The sequence below is a fragment of the Macadamia integrifolia genome, chromosome 2 (genome assembly GCF_013358625.1).
Source record: "Macadamia integrifolia cultivar HAES 741 chromosome 2, SCU_Mint_v3, whole genome shotgun sequence".
NCBI lineage: Eukaryota > Viridiplantae > Streptophyta > Magnoliopsida > Proteales > Proteaceae > Macadamia > Macadamia integrifolia.
The window spans coordinates 40494495-40512379 of NC_056558.1; the positions used below are offsets into that span (position 1 = coordinate 40494495).

At 35.2% G+C, this 17885-nt stretch overlaps 2 protein-coding genes across 5 annotated transcripts in view; both read right to left on the bottom strand.

Moving 5' to 3' along the window:
• LOC122063131 (putative hydrolase C777.06c) overlaps positions 1–17885 on the bottom strand; it is a 90328-nt gene that overhangs the window by 25443 nt on the left and 47000 nt on the right. The window lies entirely within an intron of this gene.
• LOC122063115 (E3 ubiquitin-protein ligase RNF144A-like) overlaps positions 11113–17885 on the bottom strand; it is a 39144-nt gene continuing 32371 nt past the window's right edge. For both annotated transcript variants that reach the window (XM_042626804.1, XM_042626810.1), the window contains one exon: positions 11113–12459. In XM_042626804.1, the coding sequence (XP_042482738.1) occupies positions 11351–12459 (1109 nt within the window). In that variant the 3' untranslated portion in view covers positions 11113–11350. The remainder of the gene's footprint in view (positions 12460–17885) is intronic.

A 17885-nucleotide genomic window follows, 5' to 3' on the forward strand; every position in this document is an offset into this window, starting at 1 on the left:
GACTAACCCTGCAATAAAATTAGGGTTTCCTCCCCATTAAGGAAACAATACCTTAGGTCCACACATAGTAATAAATATTTCATACCGTTAAGGTGTGCTAATAGAATTAAATATCTCCTTAGAGATCACTTACCAATAATATTAGATTCTTTCTGCTTACTTCATCTTTAGTCAACACCACTAAATCGGTTTTGGAAACAAATCTTTGACTATGCTAGCCCACCTAATAGGAAATCTTACAATCTCCCACTTGGGCAGCATATGTCACAAGTTTTAGATTTTAAAATTTATTTAAAACGACTCTCCGATTTAGATAAACTGAATGTGGCCACAAACAAAACAGTGTCGAATGGAGTGCACCTTAAACCAAATGCCTTGGTCCGAATGAGAATTAAAAAACACCCAACCGTATTGATCATCACATCTAAAGCGATATGAGACCATACACGTCAAAGTGCTCATAACATCACCGACTTGGGCTGAACAGTATGAAAGTGTGGTATGGAAATAACATGCAATAGTGATCATCATGTCTATTTCCAAATTGGTCCTAGCTCGAAAACCAAATGAGCCATATGAGACAGATACCGAAGGTCTCATTAACTACAAGCGTCTCCCAAACGCTCAAGCTTCAATCAAAGAAGCTCATTGGGACTGGGTCCGGATGTCCCACAACACTAGCACTAAACCTCAATCAAACGAGGCTTTGCTAGCGACTGAATGTGTGTGTATTGACTGGAACCTCAGATACCGAATGAGGTAAATACACCACATATAACCTCAATTTTCTGTAGGAGGTAAATAAATAAGTGTATACACATAAACAAATGGCCATAAAATGCATATATATTCTTGAGAACAATAATGATGTTTCATAAATATAATAATGCTGAACTCATATGCAACTGGATATATGAGCAAAGCTCCCACTAATAAAATACATCAAAAGAACTAACAAGTCCCATATTAGTGACATGCGCTTGAAAGACTTTTGGAGTCAAGCCCTCAGTAAGAGGATCTGCAATCATGTTTTCTGTAGCAATCTATTCTATTGTAATCTGTGACTCTTGAACTTTCTCTCTGACAAAAAATTACTTAATGTCAATGTGTTTAGAGTCTGAAGTACTTTTACGGTTATGAGAGAAACAAACCGCAGCGGAGTTGTCACAGAACATCCTCAATGGTTTAGATATAGAGTCAACAATTTGTAATAATATAGTTCTACAGAAATTTATGATTCATGAGCTTACTCCCACTGATCTTTAGATAAACCTATTCGATTCCTCCCATTTTCGTAAAGAACCTTAGCTTGAACATAATTAACAACCACTGGCTTATGAGGCTCATCAATTCAAGATTAAAATTTATTATCATAATAGCCAGAGAAATATTAAAGGATTAGTTCCATTCCTTAAAATTGGAACCATTTAAAAATTTTTTTTTATCAGAAAATAGCTGAGAAGTCAAAGCTGACAAATATAATCATACATATTTATCAAAATATATATAATATGCAAGAACAGAAGGCATATTAAACTTCCCAACAATAAAATTAAATCTAACTAATTGGGCTGTTAATCAGATTTATTCCAGTATTGTTTTCAATAACTGTAGGAAAACAGAAACTGAGGAAAGATCCGACGTCATCGGGGTCACACCTGTGGTGGCAAGATCGCCCAACACGTAATGAAATCTTTCACATGCAAGGCGAGACGCTCGAAACAACACCACTTTGAAGATTCCGTCACCTGTGGTGGCAAGACAAGAACCTCCAAAGCTATGAAGCCCAAAATGTCACCCTCACACTATCAAGCGAAACTGACCAAATGAAGACTCACGTGTGGTGGCAAGAGCACATCATTCGCCATATGGTCTCCTTGACTGCAACCCATCCTGAATAGTCAATAGTAATTTCACAATCTCAGTAACTAGCCCACTAAGTGGAAGCATAATCACTGAAATTATGAAAACCTATAGACTTGGATTGCTACCAAATGCCCGTTGATTTAGATTTTGGATGCAAACAATAAGATGAGCTATTTCAGTATTTAATTGATAAAATATTCAACATAAGCCCACAAAAGCAACCCATTATAAACCCTAATAATCAATATGGTAATACCATAATTTAACAGTTATCAAAGTGAGTACATTCTTAGTATGACAGTTTTGTACTTCCAGCCATTACCATAAATAAATAAAAATCTAAATATGGTATTTTCTATAATGACAACATGCTAAATATGAAAGTTCATAATATTTATTCATGATAACAAAAAACACATGAAATATGTTACTTTATCCATAATTCATTAGATATAGAAAGTTGTATACAAATATGAACTTTCAATCCAAATGACTTTAATATCCAACACAAATATTAGCCCATAAACTTTAAAGTCAATCATAATAAAGCCCAATTATTTCTGTAAGTCAAAAGAAAATTATTTAGCTAATAGGGCACATGAACCGAATAACTTATAGGCTAAAAACAACAATAAGTCTTTAATAAATAAATGTAATGTTGGCTTAAATCCATGATAAGTATAAACAATTTCATAGGCTTTATACCAATAAGCCACTAAAACTTCAATGAGTTCATTTAAATCATTCAAATATAATATATCTGTTTTATCTCGATGAATTTTCAATAAAATTGAACTTTATCATAAATACAAATATGACATATAAATTCAAAAAAATATTACTTAAACAATGCACTTGTGATATTTTGAATCATAAATGGGTGTCAAAACTCATAATTATGTGTCTCGTGACGAAACCTGATGTCACGGATGATAAATATAATATCGAAGAAAATATCAAAATACCCCAGATTGACTTAAAATTCATGAAACGACAAGTGTAGTATACATAATAAAACATGTATAATACATCTATCACCCTTAATAGGATAATAATTTATTCTCCCACTAATATAAGAGAGTGAAAACCAGATGACCCATTTGCATAAACTATTTATGGTCTATACAATTATTAGACTAAAAAATTGGATTTCATTGAAACTATGCTAAAAATAGTTAATAAATCATCAACATGTAGAAATAACGTAGGATGATCTTGTGTCATAACATCTCAAATATGAGTATAGATATCATCATTAATATTAATTTTTAAGATGCCAACTCTACCCATAAAGAATCTTCATAAAAATCGATTTAAATAGATCACACCAATAAGAAAGTTTAACTTGGTGAGATTCATGTGCATTCACTGTAATGACTATATCACTCAAGAGTTATAGCTGAAACTGTATCCTTATCCTTTAAGACATGAATACACTAGTCCTCTCATTTTCTTATATTAACTGTGAAAAGAACAATAACTTTTGAGATCCCCTTACCTTTGGGATCAGAATCCTTAGGTTACTGTCATTTTCTTTAACTTTGGTGACATCATCTTTAGGAAAATGTCACCTACTATACTGCCCTATGGAAAACCATGAAAGAACAAGATATGTCACTTTGGTGGAATCCACATCACCCTTTCATGGTTCCCTAGAAATGCGTTTTGCAGCTAAACATGTACTAAAGCTTACACCCAATTTAACTCCAATATATTTATTCATCATAGAGTGTTCCAAATATGACATGCAAACATAAAATGCCATTAATTTTCTGCCTATGTCATTCATAAATGACTTTTTTTTAATATCATAGTAATGATAAACCAGTGCAAAAAACATGCCTAAACATAAATACAATTCTGAAGCCACTATAGAATAAAGACAAAACACTATAGCTGTTCCAAAACAATTATGGTACACAAAATATAGGTCTCATTTTTCTTGTTTTAAATTCAACCCAGTATATTGAACATACATCCATTGGTCGAACCATAAACAACATTTCAGAATATATAATTACATCCTCCCACTGGTTTGACCAGTTGAGTAATTATCCACAACATCCCAAGTATATGATAAAGTGACATCATGAAAATCAATGGTATTTTATTATTCACAAGGCCTTGGGACTCTCAAAATAATTGTTTTAAATCTAAAAAAAAAACTTCATTAGACATTATGTGAAAATTGACCATTACCATATAAGATCATTTCAAATGATAAAATTATTCACAATATCAATAACATAGTTAATTTTCAACACATTAATCAATGACCAATTGGTTCTATGACTAAATACAAAAATAATAGATTTTTTTTTTAATGTGTCGGATATCTGAATTTACCAACCTGATCGGTTTAGTGAAGGCACAATTTTGGTTGAACCGATTCATCTTGATTTTGGGTTGGTTTAGGATTTAATCACTTTAAGGGGTCTTGATCAAGACATTGGATTTTTATTATTATTATTATTTTACCTATGACACAATACCAATGCCAAGTCTCAAACGATCAAGTGTAGGATCGGTCTCAACCGATGTTGATTCGGATCATTGGATCTAATCAAATAATGCTTGAACATACCTGTTCAACATTATAGTGGTCTACAATCTAATTTGGTTTACCAAACTGGATTTAATTTGGTTCAATTCAGCCTATTTCAAATTAGGCCCATAAGCTTCAACCCATTACACTTAAATAAACATGGGCAACACAAAACAAATTTTTAAACACCCATAGGTTCAGCCCATTTAACCTTAAAATAAATAAATAATAAATAAACATTATCCTCCATTGCCTTAAATGTTAATCCTTCTTATGCATCCCACCGGATAAAAAGTCCAAAAAACTCACATCAATTTTACAAACAAGACAATGCTTGTCCCATATAACCATGTCTATGTATCATCTCATACTAAATGCTATAGTTGAAATAACCATGTCTATGTGTCATCTCATACTAAATGCTATAGTTGAAATAAGTTACAAACTACTTGATAGTTGAAATTGGGATTGGGATGGATAGGTTAAAAGATGATAATAACCAACTATAAACAGTCATATGATACAAAACCATATTCAATCAGGGTCGATACTGATCCCACCTAATCCAATTCGGATAAGATAGAAATACCCTTCACTTTAATTATTATTATTATTTTAACCCTTTATCTGTACCAAGTCTATCGACCCATTGATATACCAATTCGATTATTCAAACCGAAGAAACAAAAGGTTTAGATTTTTCATAATCACCCATGGAAAGAAAAAAAAAATTTATAATTTTTTTTTTTTTTTATTTTTATTGAAGAGTCATACACTTTGTACAATTTTTTTTTCTTCACAAAGAGAAATAATCAGTAAAAGAAAAACTTTTTTTTTTTTTAATGGCAACAAGTATAAGGCGCCAGACTCAAGTTCTGGTTCTCGTGAGAGAGCGTGGGTTCAAATCCCACTTCTGACATGCACTGTTTTTACACATTGTTGAAGTTGTTATTGATAGGCAAGCATTTTTTTTTTTTTAAATTTTTTTTTTTTTTTTTTTTTTTTTTGACTTTGTTAGTTTTACCCTTTAGTAGTAATATATAATATATTACTTTTCTCGTTTCTTCAAAATAAAACGACTCGAGGAGAAGAAATTGATTTTTATTACTGGTGGTACAACCGATCGATTTTTCATGAACGAGGCTTTGATACCATTGATAGAAAATAAATGCGGAACGATTCATGAAGATCGATAAGCATGCACGACAAATACTACAAAACAAGTTTTAGGCATACCTGAATCCATGGTTGAAGAGTAAGAACTCCTTAATGTCTTATTGTATGCTCCTCGTACAACACGATCAATGTTGGTCTGGTCTACCCTCTTTCCCTTTTGCTTTTGGTCATTAGCATCACTTAATGGGTCAGTGATAACTATATATAGGGGTGAGGGTAGGGACCAACCCTGCAATAAAATTAGGGTTTTCTCCCCATTAAGGAAACAATACCTTAGGTCCACACATAGTAATAAATATTTCATACTATTAAGGTGTGCTAATAAAATCCAATATCTCCATAGAGATCACTTACCAATAATATTGGATTCTTTCTGCTTACTCCATCTTTAGTCAACACCACTAAACCGATTTTAGAAACAAATCTTTGACTATGCTAGCCCACCTAATAGAAAATCTTACACCCCTTACCATTGAACCAAGAACAACTCTATAAGTTTTCATAATCGTTCACTAGTTTTCTCATCAGATGTCAATACTGAATTGAATGGAAAGCAAAAGACTCCTAAACCCTCTCTTTCCTACTCATCTATCTTTTCCATCATAGGCATCTCATTTTGTCAAACCAGAAGTTGCTTAGGCAATAGGCAATGATGACTATCTACCGAGGTGTAAGGATTTTGTATCTATAGACTAGGCATTTTTACAAACCATTTGTGAGAAATTACCAGAATCTCTCCAAAGGGAAAATTTTGGTTAAGTTGTGTATTCATTTTCAGAAGTTGTCGAGATCCTTTTACATGGCGTTAGCTTCTTCTCTTGTTATATAATTTTTTACGTATTTTATTTTTTATTTTTTTAAATTTAGTATAGTAAACCCTACCCTGCAGCCAACCACTCCAGGTATGTAGTTTTCTTTCATCTCTTCTTATGTTTATGTCATTAACCCTAACTATTTAGCTAGCCGCTGCAGTTATTTATCTTTTGAAACCTAGCTTTATGTATTATACATTTTTAGTGAACCGATTTAATTAGATGGAACACCTTCTCATGGAGTCATTAGACCGATCACCATTAGAATCGTCATGGAGTCATTCTTAGTTTTATGGGTCTTAGACCTTAATCTAGGTGATGATTCTCTATTCGTTCACTCTCCCTTCCCAAAGAGGTGAGGTGAGAATGAGATCTTTATAATCGTCGTTGTTATCAATTATCTCACTTAGGAAGTCCTCAAAGATTGGATATTCAAAAGACTAGCATTTGTTGACATCCTTATCAAGGTAGTCATGAAAATTGGATGTGGATGGAAAGAGACTGTTGTGAGAAATTTCTTAATCTTACGAGCAAATTTGAAAATTTCTGTTTAAAGCTTTAAATTTTTTACTGTAAGAGACATACTGACTATTTGTAACTGAAGTTGCATCTCGTCTTCTTTTGTATAGATGTCCTTTAAGATGGCTATAAAAATGTCTATTCTCTTGGGGGCCATGATAAGTATTCCTCTCCTCCTAGGCTCTGATATTAAATGATTCAAAGCACTATGAACTGACAACTTTGATGACAAAGAACGTTGTGGGGTACTTGAATTATCTCGTCAAGTTAGAGAACGAACCAAAACAGGATTTTGAAAATAAAAAGAAATGGGTGGAAAAAGATAAAGGTTAAAAGTAAACTTTTATTACTCCTAAAAAAAAATTTTTTTGAGAAAAGAAAAGAAACTCAACTTTTATATGATGTGTGTACAAATTTAAGGGTCTTGCAACTCTTCTAAGATGGAAGATGGATAGAGAAAGCTCCTACTTATCAAGTTTTCAGTGAAAACTCTTCATGGTTCATTGGAATGTATCAAGCACTTTGTATTACCAAAACTCCATGTCTTATAAGCACTATAGATAGACTTTTTATAAGAAAATTAAAAAAATCCTTTAAGATTTTACGACATCTCAATTCTTGATCTTAATAATGTTCCAATGGTTGAGATTACAAGAAGAAAAGTAAAGCCCAAAAGATAATATATGGGGTTGCACTTATCTTAGATGCTTCTAGCCTTTTTGTAGTCTTCAAGAAAGATTCTTGGTGGGATGTAGTGGATGCAGCTTGAACCGAGAGACTTTTTGAGAGAATGGCTACCACATTATTAAGCACTAAGAAAATGACTCTTCAAGTTATTTGGGTTGGATTTTTGGAGCTGATCCCCTTTTAATGTAATGGTGCATGACTTGATCTTTGGACTACATTTTTAGGATGGGCATGCATCATATTCTGACCAATCTTCTATGGCATCACAACTTATTAAATGGTAAATGATTTATCTATGTTACTTCCATATTTTTTTTTTTGAAATTATCCTAGAAATAAAAAAGTCATTGAATTGCTTTTGTTCATTCATATGACAGCATCCCATCATACAAGGAATGATTAATATTGGTAAATGAATTTTTTTTTTGTTCTGTTGTTCATGAAACACTAGAAATTGGGTACTCAATTTAATCAATTTAGGTTATCTAAAACATAGGTTGATGTTACCACATGGATGTTCCCTTGTCATTTATTTATTAATTATTATTATTATCATCATCATCATCATTATTATTATTATTATTATTTTATTTTTTTTTATTTTTCAAATTACCTAGTTAAAAGTTTGATTCTCTGTTTTCTGTATTTTTTATGTAGGATTTTTCTTTCACTTGGCATATATGTATTAAAACTTTTCATGTGAGCACTTTTTCCTTATTTTGGTTAATTCCATGTAGTAAAATCCCTTATGGGTTGTTTATTCATCCAAAAAAAAAGAAGCCCTTTTGGGTCAACAATAAGTGCATACATTCATTCTACCCTGAATACGCTTGCTAAATTTTTTTTTTTCTATTTGTATTTGTTTTTATATCACATTTTGGAGTCCTACCATCATTACTGCTAATTTAATTCAATGTATTTGATTGCAGGGTGCGGCAACCACTTGCTATGTGGCTTTACATCCACAAGCCAAGGGGGTAGGTGGTGAGTATTTGCAGATAGTAACCTAGCCAAACCCACTCCACATGCTAATGCATGCAATTGGTAAAGGAGCTATGAGTCTGCATCAATTTGATTGGTTGACTACCTCGTAGACGTTGCTTCATTCTTACTTGGATTTGGAAGGTAATTACAAGTTCAAAAGCATGGCAAAGGAACCAATGAGCCAAGTTTGCAGACTTTTGGGACATTCTGGTCCCCTAAGTCTTTGGGGGATTAGATCATAAAGATTAGCTTTGTTAATTGGTACATCTGCTTGAAGTACTGACCAAGCATGAAGGGATGTTTAAGGGAGATACCTTCCTGAAAGTTCAATTCACATTACGAGGGAGGATGCTTGATGCTTTGTCCTTGTGGTTAAGACACTTACGTGCTATCACTGCAATGTCACATTTGTAGCTTATCCAATAACGTGGAATGATTGAACATTTCAAGACAAGAGCGTAAATAGACCACTTAGTTGATAAGATGGTTACTTGCATGCATGGATTAAGGTATGATCGATATGGGTCAAAAGAAATTTTTTTTTTTGGCATGGGATAAGGTTACGTGCATTTGCTCCTCCTAGACCCTGCAGTAGTGACAACCTCCTGCATTGGTTTGCTTCTTTTTCTTTTTTTTTGACTGATGGTAAAAGTAAGCTCAAGCACTGCCTATGATTGTTTGCTTATAAATCCGAACAGAAACATGCAGGTACAAGTAGTTGAAATTGCACTAATAATGCCTCTTTCTTGGTGGATTAGGTTAAAGACCTAATCAATTATCCTTACAGGTCCATAAATGCTTGTGACAACTCTTTAAAGCATGAATCCAGTGCATAGGGCACTAGTTGCAGTCAGGTTTGTGGTCTAGGGATCAACTCCTATCACTCGCATTTCCCCCCTCCCTTCTTATGTGTGTGGGGACTGCTTCTATAGGATGTTAAAAAAAAAACTTTAAAGCAATTCTTCCTTTTTTATTTTTTATTTTTATTTATTTATTTATTTTTTAATTTGCCATTTTGAACCATGATGCAATCTTGGAATCTGGTTTCATTCGACTTCAATGCATAGGTTAATTCAAAGATGGGTTTGGTCCAGGCTACATCATGAAATAGTTGTGTCTACTATGGGTGACTGAGACCGAGAAAGCCACAGTCCGGTTGTGGCCTTAAAGAATTTCTGTTGGATTCGGTTTTGAAACTTAGTAACCCAAACCGAACCCACTCAGTTCAGTTCGGTTCAATCTGCATTCGGTTCCAATATTTGATTTGGGTTAGGTTCCAGTATTTAATTCATATAAATGTGATTTTTTTTCTCTCTGAGTATAATAAGTCGAACTGAACATATAAGTATTATAAAATCATATCCACTAATGCCACATATCCAAGACATTATTATTATATTCTTAAAGTTATAATATTATAAAATTATATCTACTTGCTTAATTTGGTTCAGTATCAATTCGAACTGACAATTCCTAAGCTAGAACTGAAACCAAATCAACCTGAATTTAGACCAAATATATTCAATTTGGTTCAGTTCGACTTATTCAGTCCGGTTCAGTTCCAATTTGACACCCTTAGGGTTGGATAATCATTTAGTTTTATTGATTAGTTAGGAGTCGCAGGCTACCCAGGATGATTAGCATGTACAGATCCAATATTATTGAAGCTCAGAAAAAGTGGTGGTTAATCTGTCAATAGCAGCATATAATAAATAGGAAGAAAGTTTTTTGTCCAGAAGTATGGCTCCTGCACTTGCACTGATATGTCCTCTCTCCTCTCTGTAAAATAACCTCTCTACTCCCATGGATTAAAACAAAAGAGGGATGATGATTGGTTCCAACGCAAATGTAGGAGCCATGCTCCTAGACAGATAAATATGTGGGAAAGTATTTCTTGTGGAGGAAGTGCAGTTCCTACAAGGGCCAATAGGAGAGCACAAAGAAGCATCCACCAAAATGTCATTTTCCATTTCATTGGAGGTGGACTGATCATTTCGCCCCCCCATCTAAGGGCAGGACCACACTCCCCCACAGAAACCTTTTTCCCTAAATATCTTCACATGGGTTATATATTAAACTTACACCCCTAAGTTTCTACAAATTTTAAATACCCCCTTTGCTTGTTATAAGCTTTTCAATACCTATCTGAGGGGTTGTACTAGCTATGGCTTGGCTAGTGGTACTATTTCTTCTAGCAGACACTAATGTAGATAAAGAAATGATATAGCAATCATTTCATAGCCCCAGGCTATAAAAATTTCCTGGATTATGGTTTTCCATTTTCCCCCATATCATGTAATCTAGGAGAGGTAGTCAGTCTGCTTGGTCTTCAAGAAAGCCACCATGTGTTTCTTCTCCAACTATTACAAGCTATTATTTCTACTGATCTATCAGAGCTTTCCTTTCCATCCAACATCATATGACAGCTATGGCAAGACAAATCAAAGTTCATCACACTTAAAAGGGGGGGGGGGAGAAAAACCCAAAGGAAAAGAGAAACAGAAGAAATTCAGGGTCATGATGTAATTAAAAAACAAATTCATAGAAATTGCCAAAAAGAGTGATGTTTTCATAACAGTAAAATCTCAAATTGCTTCACAATATTTACTTTCCAGAATCCTCCATCATCCACAGCATAAACCAATGTCATCTATGTTAGTCTTCCCTTGAATTTAGAAATCTATACATGTCAAAAAGATAAATGACTCCACGGTTAACCATCAATTTTGATGGGAAAAGATACCTAGATTGTTTCTGAAGATTAATGCCGACAAATGGTACAGTAATGGTTGTTACCAATCATTTGAGCCCCACAGTTGTAACAGAAAGCATAACCGCACCTGCATTTCATATACAAGCAACCATCAATCCTCTCAACTACTACTTTGCACTTAGGACACCTCTGCCATTTTTGTTGTTTTGCAAGCTGCATTAACATGATGTCTTCTCTCGCTCTCTCATTCTCATTTAATTTCTGGAACTCCTTACAGACAATCCCAGAATGCCAAGGTACCTTACATTGTGCACAAAACAATCTACGACAATTTGGACATTCTGATTCCTCCACAACTACCCCTCCATCATCTAGAAGCAGTGCTGAACAGTCCTTGTAGGGGCAGTAAAGTTTCGGTGATCCAAGAAAAAGAGACTCACATAGAGCACTTCCCCAGCGGTCAAACACCTCAGGAGGAAGAATGGACTGACAGAACTCAGGTTCCAACACTCCTTTACAATTCGATTCAGGACATTGGATCGATGTTATGTTCTCTTGAATCTTTGAGGCCACGTACCTGACCATGCACTCTGAACAGTAAGAGTGTGTGCAGCCCTTTATGTTAAACAACTCACTCTGTGATTTCTGCTCGACACAGATTTCGCAGACAAATGTTGGATCATTTGAGCTGGAAGTTTCCCCAGTTTCAGTCATGGAAGAATTTGACTTGGAAGATTGTCCAATTTCAGTCACTGAAGGATTTGGAAAGGCTGTCTTTCGAAACCTTAATACTCTATTGGGCGTTATTTCCTCAACTTCGTCTCCATCTCCATCTGAGAGGTCAATAATTGATCTATCTTGAAGGATTGAGGTGTGGATTGCTTGTTGAAGTTCTCTGTCTTCTGCGTATTGCTCAACCAAGATTGGATCCTTCTTGTCACGTCCTCTCAGTGAGATGGGAGTGTAAAGGAGAACATTTTCAATATCAATTACTTCTATAGCCTTTTCAATATCAATTATCTCTATAGGCCTTACATCACCATCTCCCAGCGGCTCTTTGCTGCTCTCACATTGTTTCTTCATTTTTCGGCCTCTACATGCTTTGTTCTCTTGAGCATGTTGGTCCATCATCGTTTTGGCATAAATTGAAAAAACACCTGCAGAATGAACCCAAAATATTATATATATATATATATATATATATGGAAACCAACATTCAAAGAAAAACACAGGTGCTACAAAAGTGAAATTATTGGTACAGTACCAAAATAATGAGTAGAAATCCATCTACTCCCACCACAGTTTTTAAGGCGGTAAGGCGACGGAGGCGTTTGAGGGTCTTTCGGAGCGCCTTAGTGATAAGGCAGGCATAAAGCGTCGCCTTATCGACTAAAGCGTTTCTCTGTAATTTTTTTATAGAACCAATCTATTTGGCTCAAATCCTAGTTGAATCCTATTACTCATATGTTAAATAAATATTAAAAGTTCATATTCATACCAATGTAAGATATTCATCAAGAAAACAAATCAATAAAGTGAATACACTAAGTTCATCTTCATCAATCATTAATCATCAATCATATTAGCATATAATATAAATACATAATTATGAAACAAAATTATAAAATAAAGAAAAGAAGACATAAAAAATACAAGTATTTATTATACTTACCTCTATGATACCAAAATGAGTGCCTAAGTCCTAAGGTCATCCACTATATTTCTACTCCTGTCAAAGAAGAATGAAGCTCACCGCTGCCAGAGCAAAATGGTTGCCTGGATCAGTGATTCTTCCTTGTTCCTTGAGTCATTCTCAAAGCCCTTTCTTAAAACCCTTGACAAAATCCAAACCCTGTTTGTGAATTGGGTTTTTATTTTGTTTGTTTTGGTTATTTTTGGTGGAGTAAAGCTAATCCCATACATCTCAAGTGTTAACAAAACTATACACCTACCAATAAAAAAATCTATATTTGGAATCTTCATCAATTAATTTTAAAAAAAAAAAAAAAAAAAAAAAAAAAAAAAAAAAACCATAAGGCGCCACTTCACATAAGGCGGAGCATTGCCTTACCATCTCTAGACCGCATCAGCGCCAAGTTTTGTAACTACTCATGTTGTGCATGCATTAGAAAATATACCGAGTTTTGTAAGAACTAAGGAGACAATAGTGTGCACAAGCTCTAGATATTAAATGTTAAAGATTCTGGAATAGGTTTGTTCCCATTAATTAGTTGAACATGACTAGAAAGCAAATGCAAATCAGCATATTATTTATCTGTTTCTTCCACCAAGAATCAGAGAGAGTAGCAACCTTATAACCAGTATCCTTGTGAAAATGAATCTTGAGATATAGTGAAATAATATATTAAAATAATACCAATCAGCCTTATCTAAGAATATGGTTCTGATTTATAATGAGAATGTAATGTACAAAGTTTTTTATTTCAAGTATGAGGGGAAAAGAAAAAGGATTTCAGCCACGCACATGCACATTCCACGAATACTTATACATTTTGGCTGCTAATTTGTTTCTCCTAACCATTGATTAAAAAGGAAAATCCTTGGATGCATCACATTTCAAATTTGGTGGCCCATCTCAAACATATGACCCACCATGAATGTGGTTTTCCTCCTTGTTTCTTTGACTGTCCATGTTCTACCAACAGTCAAGATATTTGACTTTTCAAAATATTTTTAAAGCATTATCTTCACACATGAAAAGGTAAAGTTGGTCTCAAGTTTAATCCATGACCAGATGATGACAAGGACATTATGCTCTCTAGATTCATGGGCTAAGCAAACTGTCAGTAGTGTCATGTAGTCGCTAAGGAGATCCAGCAGTCCCATTTGAATGTAAGGGGCTGATGCAGATTTGATGTTGAACCGCCATGAACAATCTGGCCATTCAGATCAAGATGAGCCGGGTCCCAACCTTGTTCTATTTTAGTAATATATTTAGGATATTTTACTTTCATGATATATTTTGTAATTTTTAATTATGGGAGTTTTGGATAGGATAAGTAGATATGTTATATGTAGCAGATTTTAGCTTCCTTCGGGAAGTAACTTCATACTCATCAGAAATTTCCAGTTCTTTCGGGAATTTATTTTTCTTTATATATGCTTGTAATCCCCATTGTAGGAGTAGATTTAAAGAATGAAATATTGAGTTGTTTAAAGCTTGCCTGCAAGGCCTGTGCTTGTGAGCCCTCCCCTCTCTCTCTCTTCCCTCCAATTTTTTCCCCTTCTCTTTCACTTGTTTCTTCTTCCACTCCTTCCCTCTCTCATTCCCCCTTGATTGAGTTCTTTTCCCTCTATTTTCCTGTTCTTCTCCTTCCCCCTCCCCCATTTATACCTGTGATACCCTGTTCTGGGTGTAGTTGCAGCCCAGAGAACAGAAGTGCCCTTTTGTTCATCCCTAATGTTTTCTATTTCAGATTTGGTCCGAAGCTACTTACCCCAAGGTTGACCCATCCTATGGAGTTGTGATCAGTACCCGCGTGAAGTGTGAGAACTACGTCAACTATCAGATCTGCTATCTATTATTCCACCAGAATCTGTTTCAGAATTTTTTAAGCAAATCTCCAGCTGCTGGTTCTAGGTATTGTGCAATGGAATCAATAGAACAATGAGATATCGAGCCCTCCCTGAAACTGAGTCAATACAAGCCAATTTGGTTGAGATTGAAGACCTTTTCCTATGCTGGTTTACTGCTGGTTGCTTCTTCAAATTGCGGGGAAGTAGATGATTTGATCTTAATGTTCTAAATGCCATCATAGTTTGTCTCTTTCTTAGAATACCCCCTCTTTACTCTTTTTTTTTTTTTTTTTTGGGTCAATAAAGAATTCAGAATTCATTACCAAGCGAAAAGAAAAAGACAAACAGACCCTAAAAAGGGAAGGGGGTGGGGAGAGAACAAGACCAACTTAGAGAGAAGAACTATTCCTGATCCTGGAGCTGGGCAGCTCCCAGGGATTTACAATATGAGTATTTATAGGGGAGAGGTTACAAGTGGAGGATATCCAAGAAGCCTTGGTCTTGGCATCAAAGAAGATGAAGCTCCAAATCTAATCAAGAGAGCGAGTTGGAGGTCTATTTCCTATGATTTCTTTCCATCCAAATCTGATTAAGAGTTGTGCAGAAGGCGAGCTTTTCCACAGTTTCACAAATAGATTTTCCTTGGAAAGTCATATCCATCCAAATCCATTCTCTATGAAAAGGAAGAATACTTCTGTTGACTGGCCAACATTTATCCAAGATTTCTTTCCAGATGGAGGGGGAGACAGTGTGATGGGGACATCAAGGTGTACAGTCGAAAGAAGAAGAAGATTCAATCAGGTCCATCTTTGTGGCTGGAGGATTAAACAAGAAAGAAGAAGGAAAGAGAAGAAACAAGAAAGAAGAAGGAAAGAGAGGAGTCGAACTAGCCTTCCAGCGCTGGGTTCGACCCCCCTTGTCCTCCCAATCAGTAGATCTTGTGGACCCCATCAAATCTTATTTGATTCTAGTACTTTGCAAATCTTGTGGACCCCACCAAATCTTATTTGATTCTAGTACTTTGCTTTAAATCTAGTGATATTTGATTGTCTTACATAATTAGGAAACTAGGACTTCTTTATATTGGTCTATTAGGTAGTCTTTTATTTCAAGTAATTGAGTTTCTAAATATCTTTTTTATTTTTGGAAGTTTATTCTATTTAAGTGTAAGGCCATTGGCCATTATTGAATACAATGAATGTTAATTGAAAAAAACAGCCAAGAGCAAACCCCCACCCCTCTCACGGTTCTCTCTCTCTCTTTCAATCTCGTCTTTCTCACTTTTCTCTCTCGCCTCTTTCTTCTCTTTAGTCTCTCGGCTCTCTCTTCTCTCTTGTCTCGCCTCCCTCTCTTTTTCCATTCTTTTTTTTCTGCTGCTGTTTTTGTTGCTGCTGATCTCCCCTTTCGATGCTCACTGCTGCTGCTACACACTGCTGCCATTACATCACTACTGCTGCTATACACTGCTGCCATTACATCACTGCTGCTGCTACACACTGCTGCTACCCTCAACTGCTGCTACTCTCGGTTGTCGTTTACTCTCAGCTGGTGCTAATCTGTCTACAATCGGCTGGACTTGTCTTCATCAACTAAAGATGGACTGCATCTCTTTATTTTGGAGGACCTTGATCTCTTCTTTTCTCCTCAGATCTGGACAACAGTACGGTAAAACATTAAACTAAACCCTCCCCACCTCCATTAATCCCTATTATATATTGCAATTCATTGACATTGAAGCCAACCTTTGCCCTTTGATTATGCCTATTTTTACCCCTTATTTTAAGTTGTTTCATCACTGTTATATCTCAAAAAAAAAAAAATCTGCTGATTTTTCTGTTTTAGTTGGTTGCTAGAGGATATTGATTGTTTGCATATCTAATTTGGGTGTCTAGATTGATTTGTGCTGAACCTAACATTCGAATGTCGTTTGTTCCTTTCTCCATGTCCCCACTTGAAACTTAAGTAAGAATTTACGTGTTTTTCTGTCTAGATTATTATTGCTTTTGGCTACTTTGTTTGTTAGTCTCATTTTATCTTGCATGCTTAATCTTGTTTGCTGAGTTTCTTTTTGTCCTATCTACCTAAGCCCCTTGAGTTGACCCTACCTAGTTAGTTAATCTTGTAGGAGACCTAGTCACCTAGGAACCCCCTACATCAACCTGTGGTTGCAGATGGGAAGCTCAGATGGAGCCCAAACTTGAATCGATTGAAGGCCCTAGGCTGCTGAACAAAACCCTCAAATATCTTTGAATTCCGCCGGTTGGTTTGAGAGATCCAAGACTTCTTGATCTCAGACCTTTAAACAGAGAGAATAGAGGTTTCTTCAAGAACAGCAGCAGATCACTTCAACTGGCCTCCAAGTTTGGATCGAGTCGTCCTCTTGGAGGTTAGAACAAAACCCTAAAAGGGTTAGCTGACTCAGAATTGGAAGATGATGGAGATCGATGGACTTCAAGAACCCTAAGCTTCAGCTGATTCGATTCTAGTTTTATGCCTTGAATAAATCAGAATATTTCACTCACTCTTTTCTCACAGCAATCAATAATAAAGAACATAAAATAAAGTAGGAAAAAAGAGAACAATCAAGAGAGATGTGGGTGGCAATGGCTATCTCAGCCTAGACATCTCACCTATAGCTATCTCGGCTGTTTAGAAGCAATTAACTGAAATAATCTTTTTTCATTCAAGTCTGGTTTTCTGTATACAGCAGCCCCTCCTTTAAATAGAGGTCTGAAGCTACAATAGTAGCAATTAGACTCAAATTAGGAGTTGTACTCCCATTAGGAATTAACAATAGCAACCTAGACAAATTAGGTAACTAACATCTACTAACCAATAGCCACTTAAGGCTGGCCAATGGGCCCATTCATCATGGGCCGAAGGGCATCTATTACTAAGGATCAAACTCAGCCATAATGTGGATCTACATCAAACTCAAGTTCTTCAATACAAGAAAAGAAAGTAAGAAATTAGAAACTCCTACTTAATTCTATGGAGGAAAATACAAATTAGAAACCCAAGTAAATAAAAACTAGATTATTCCAGC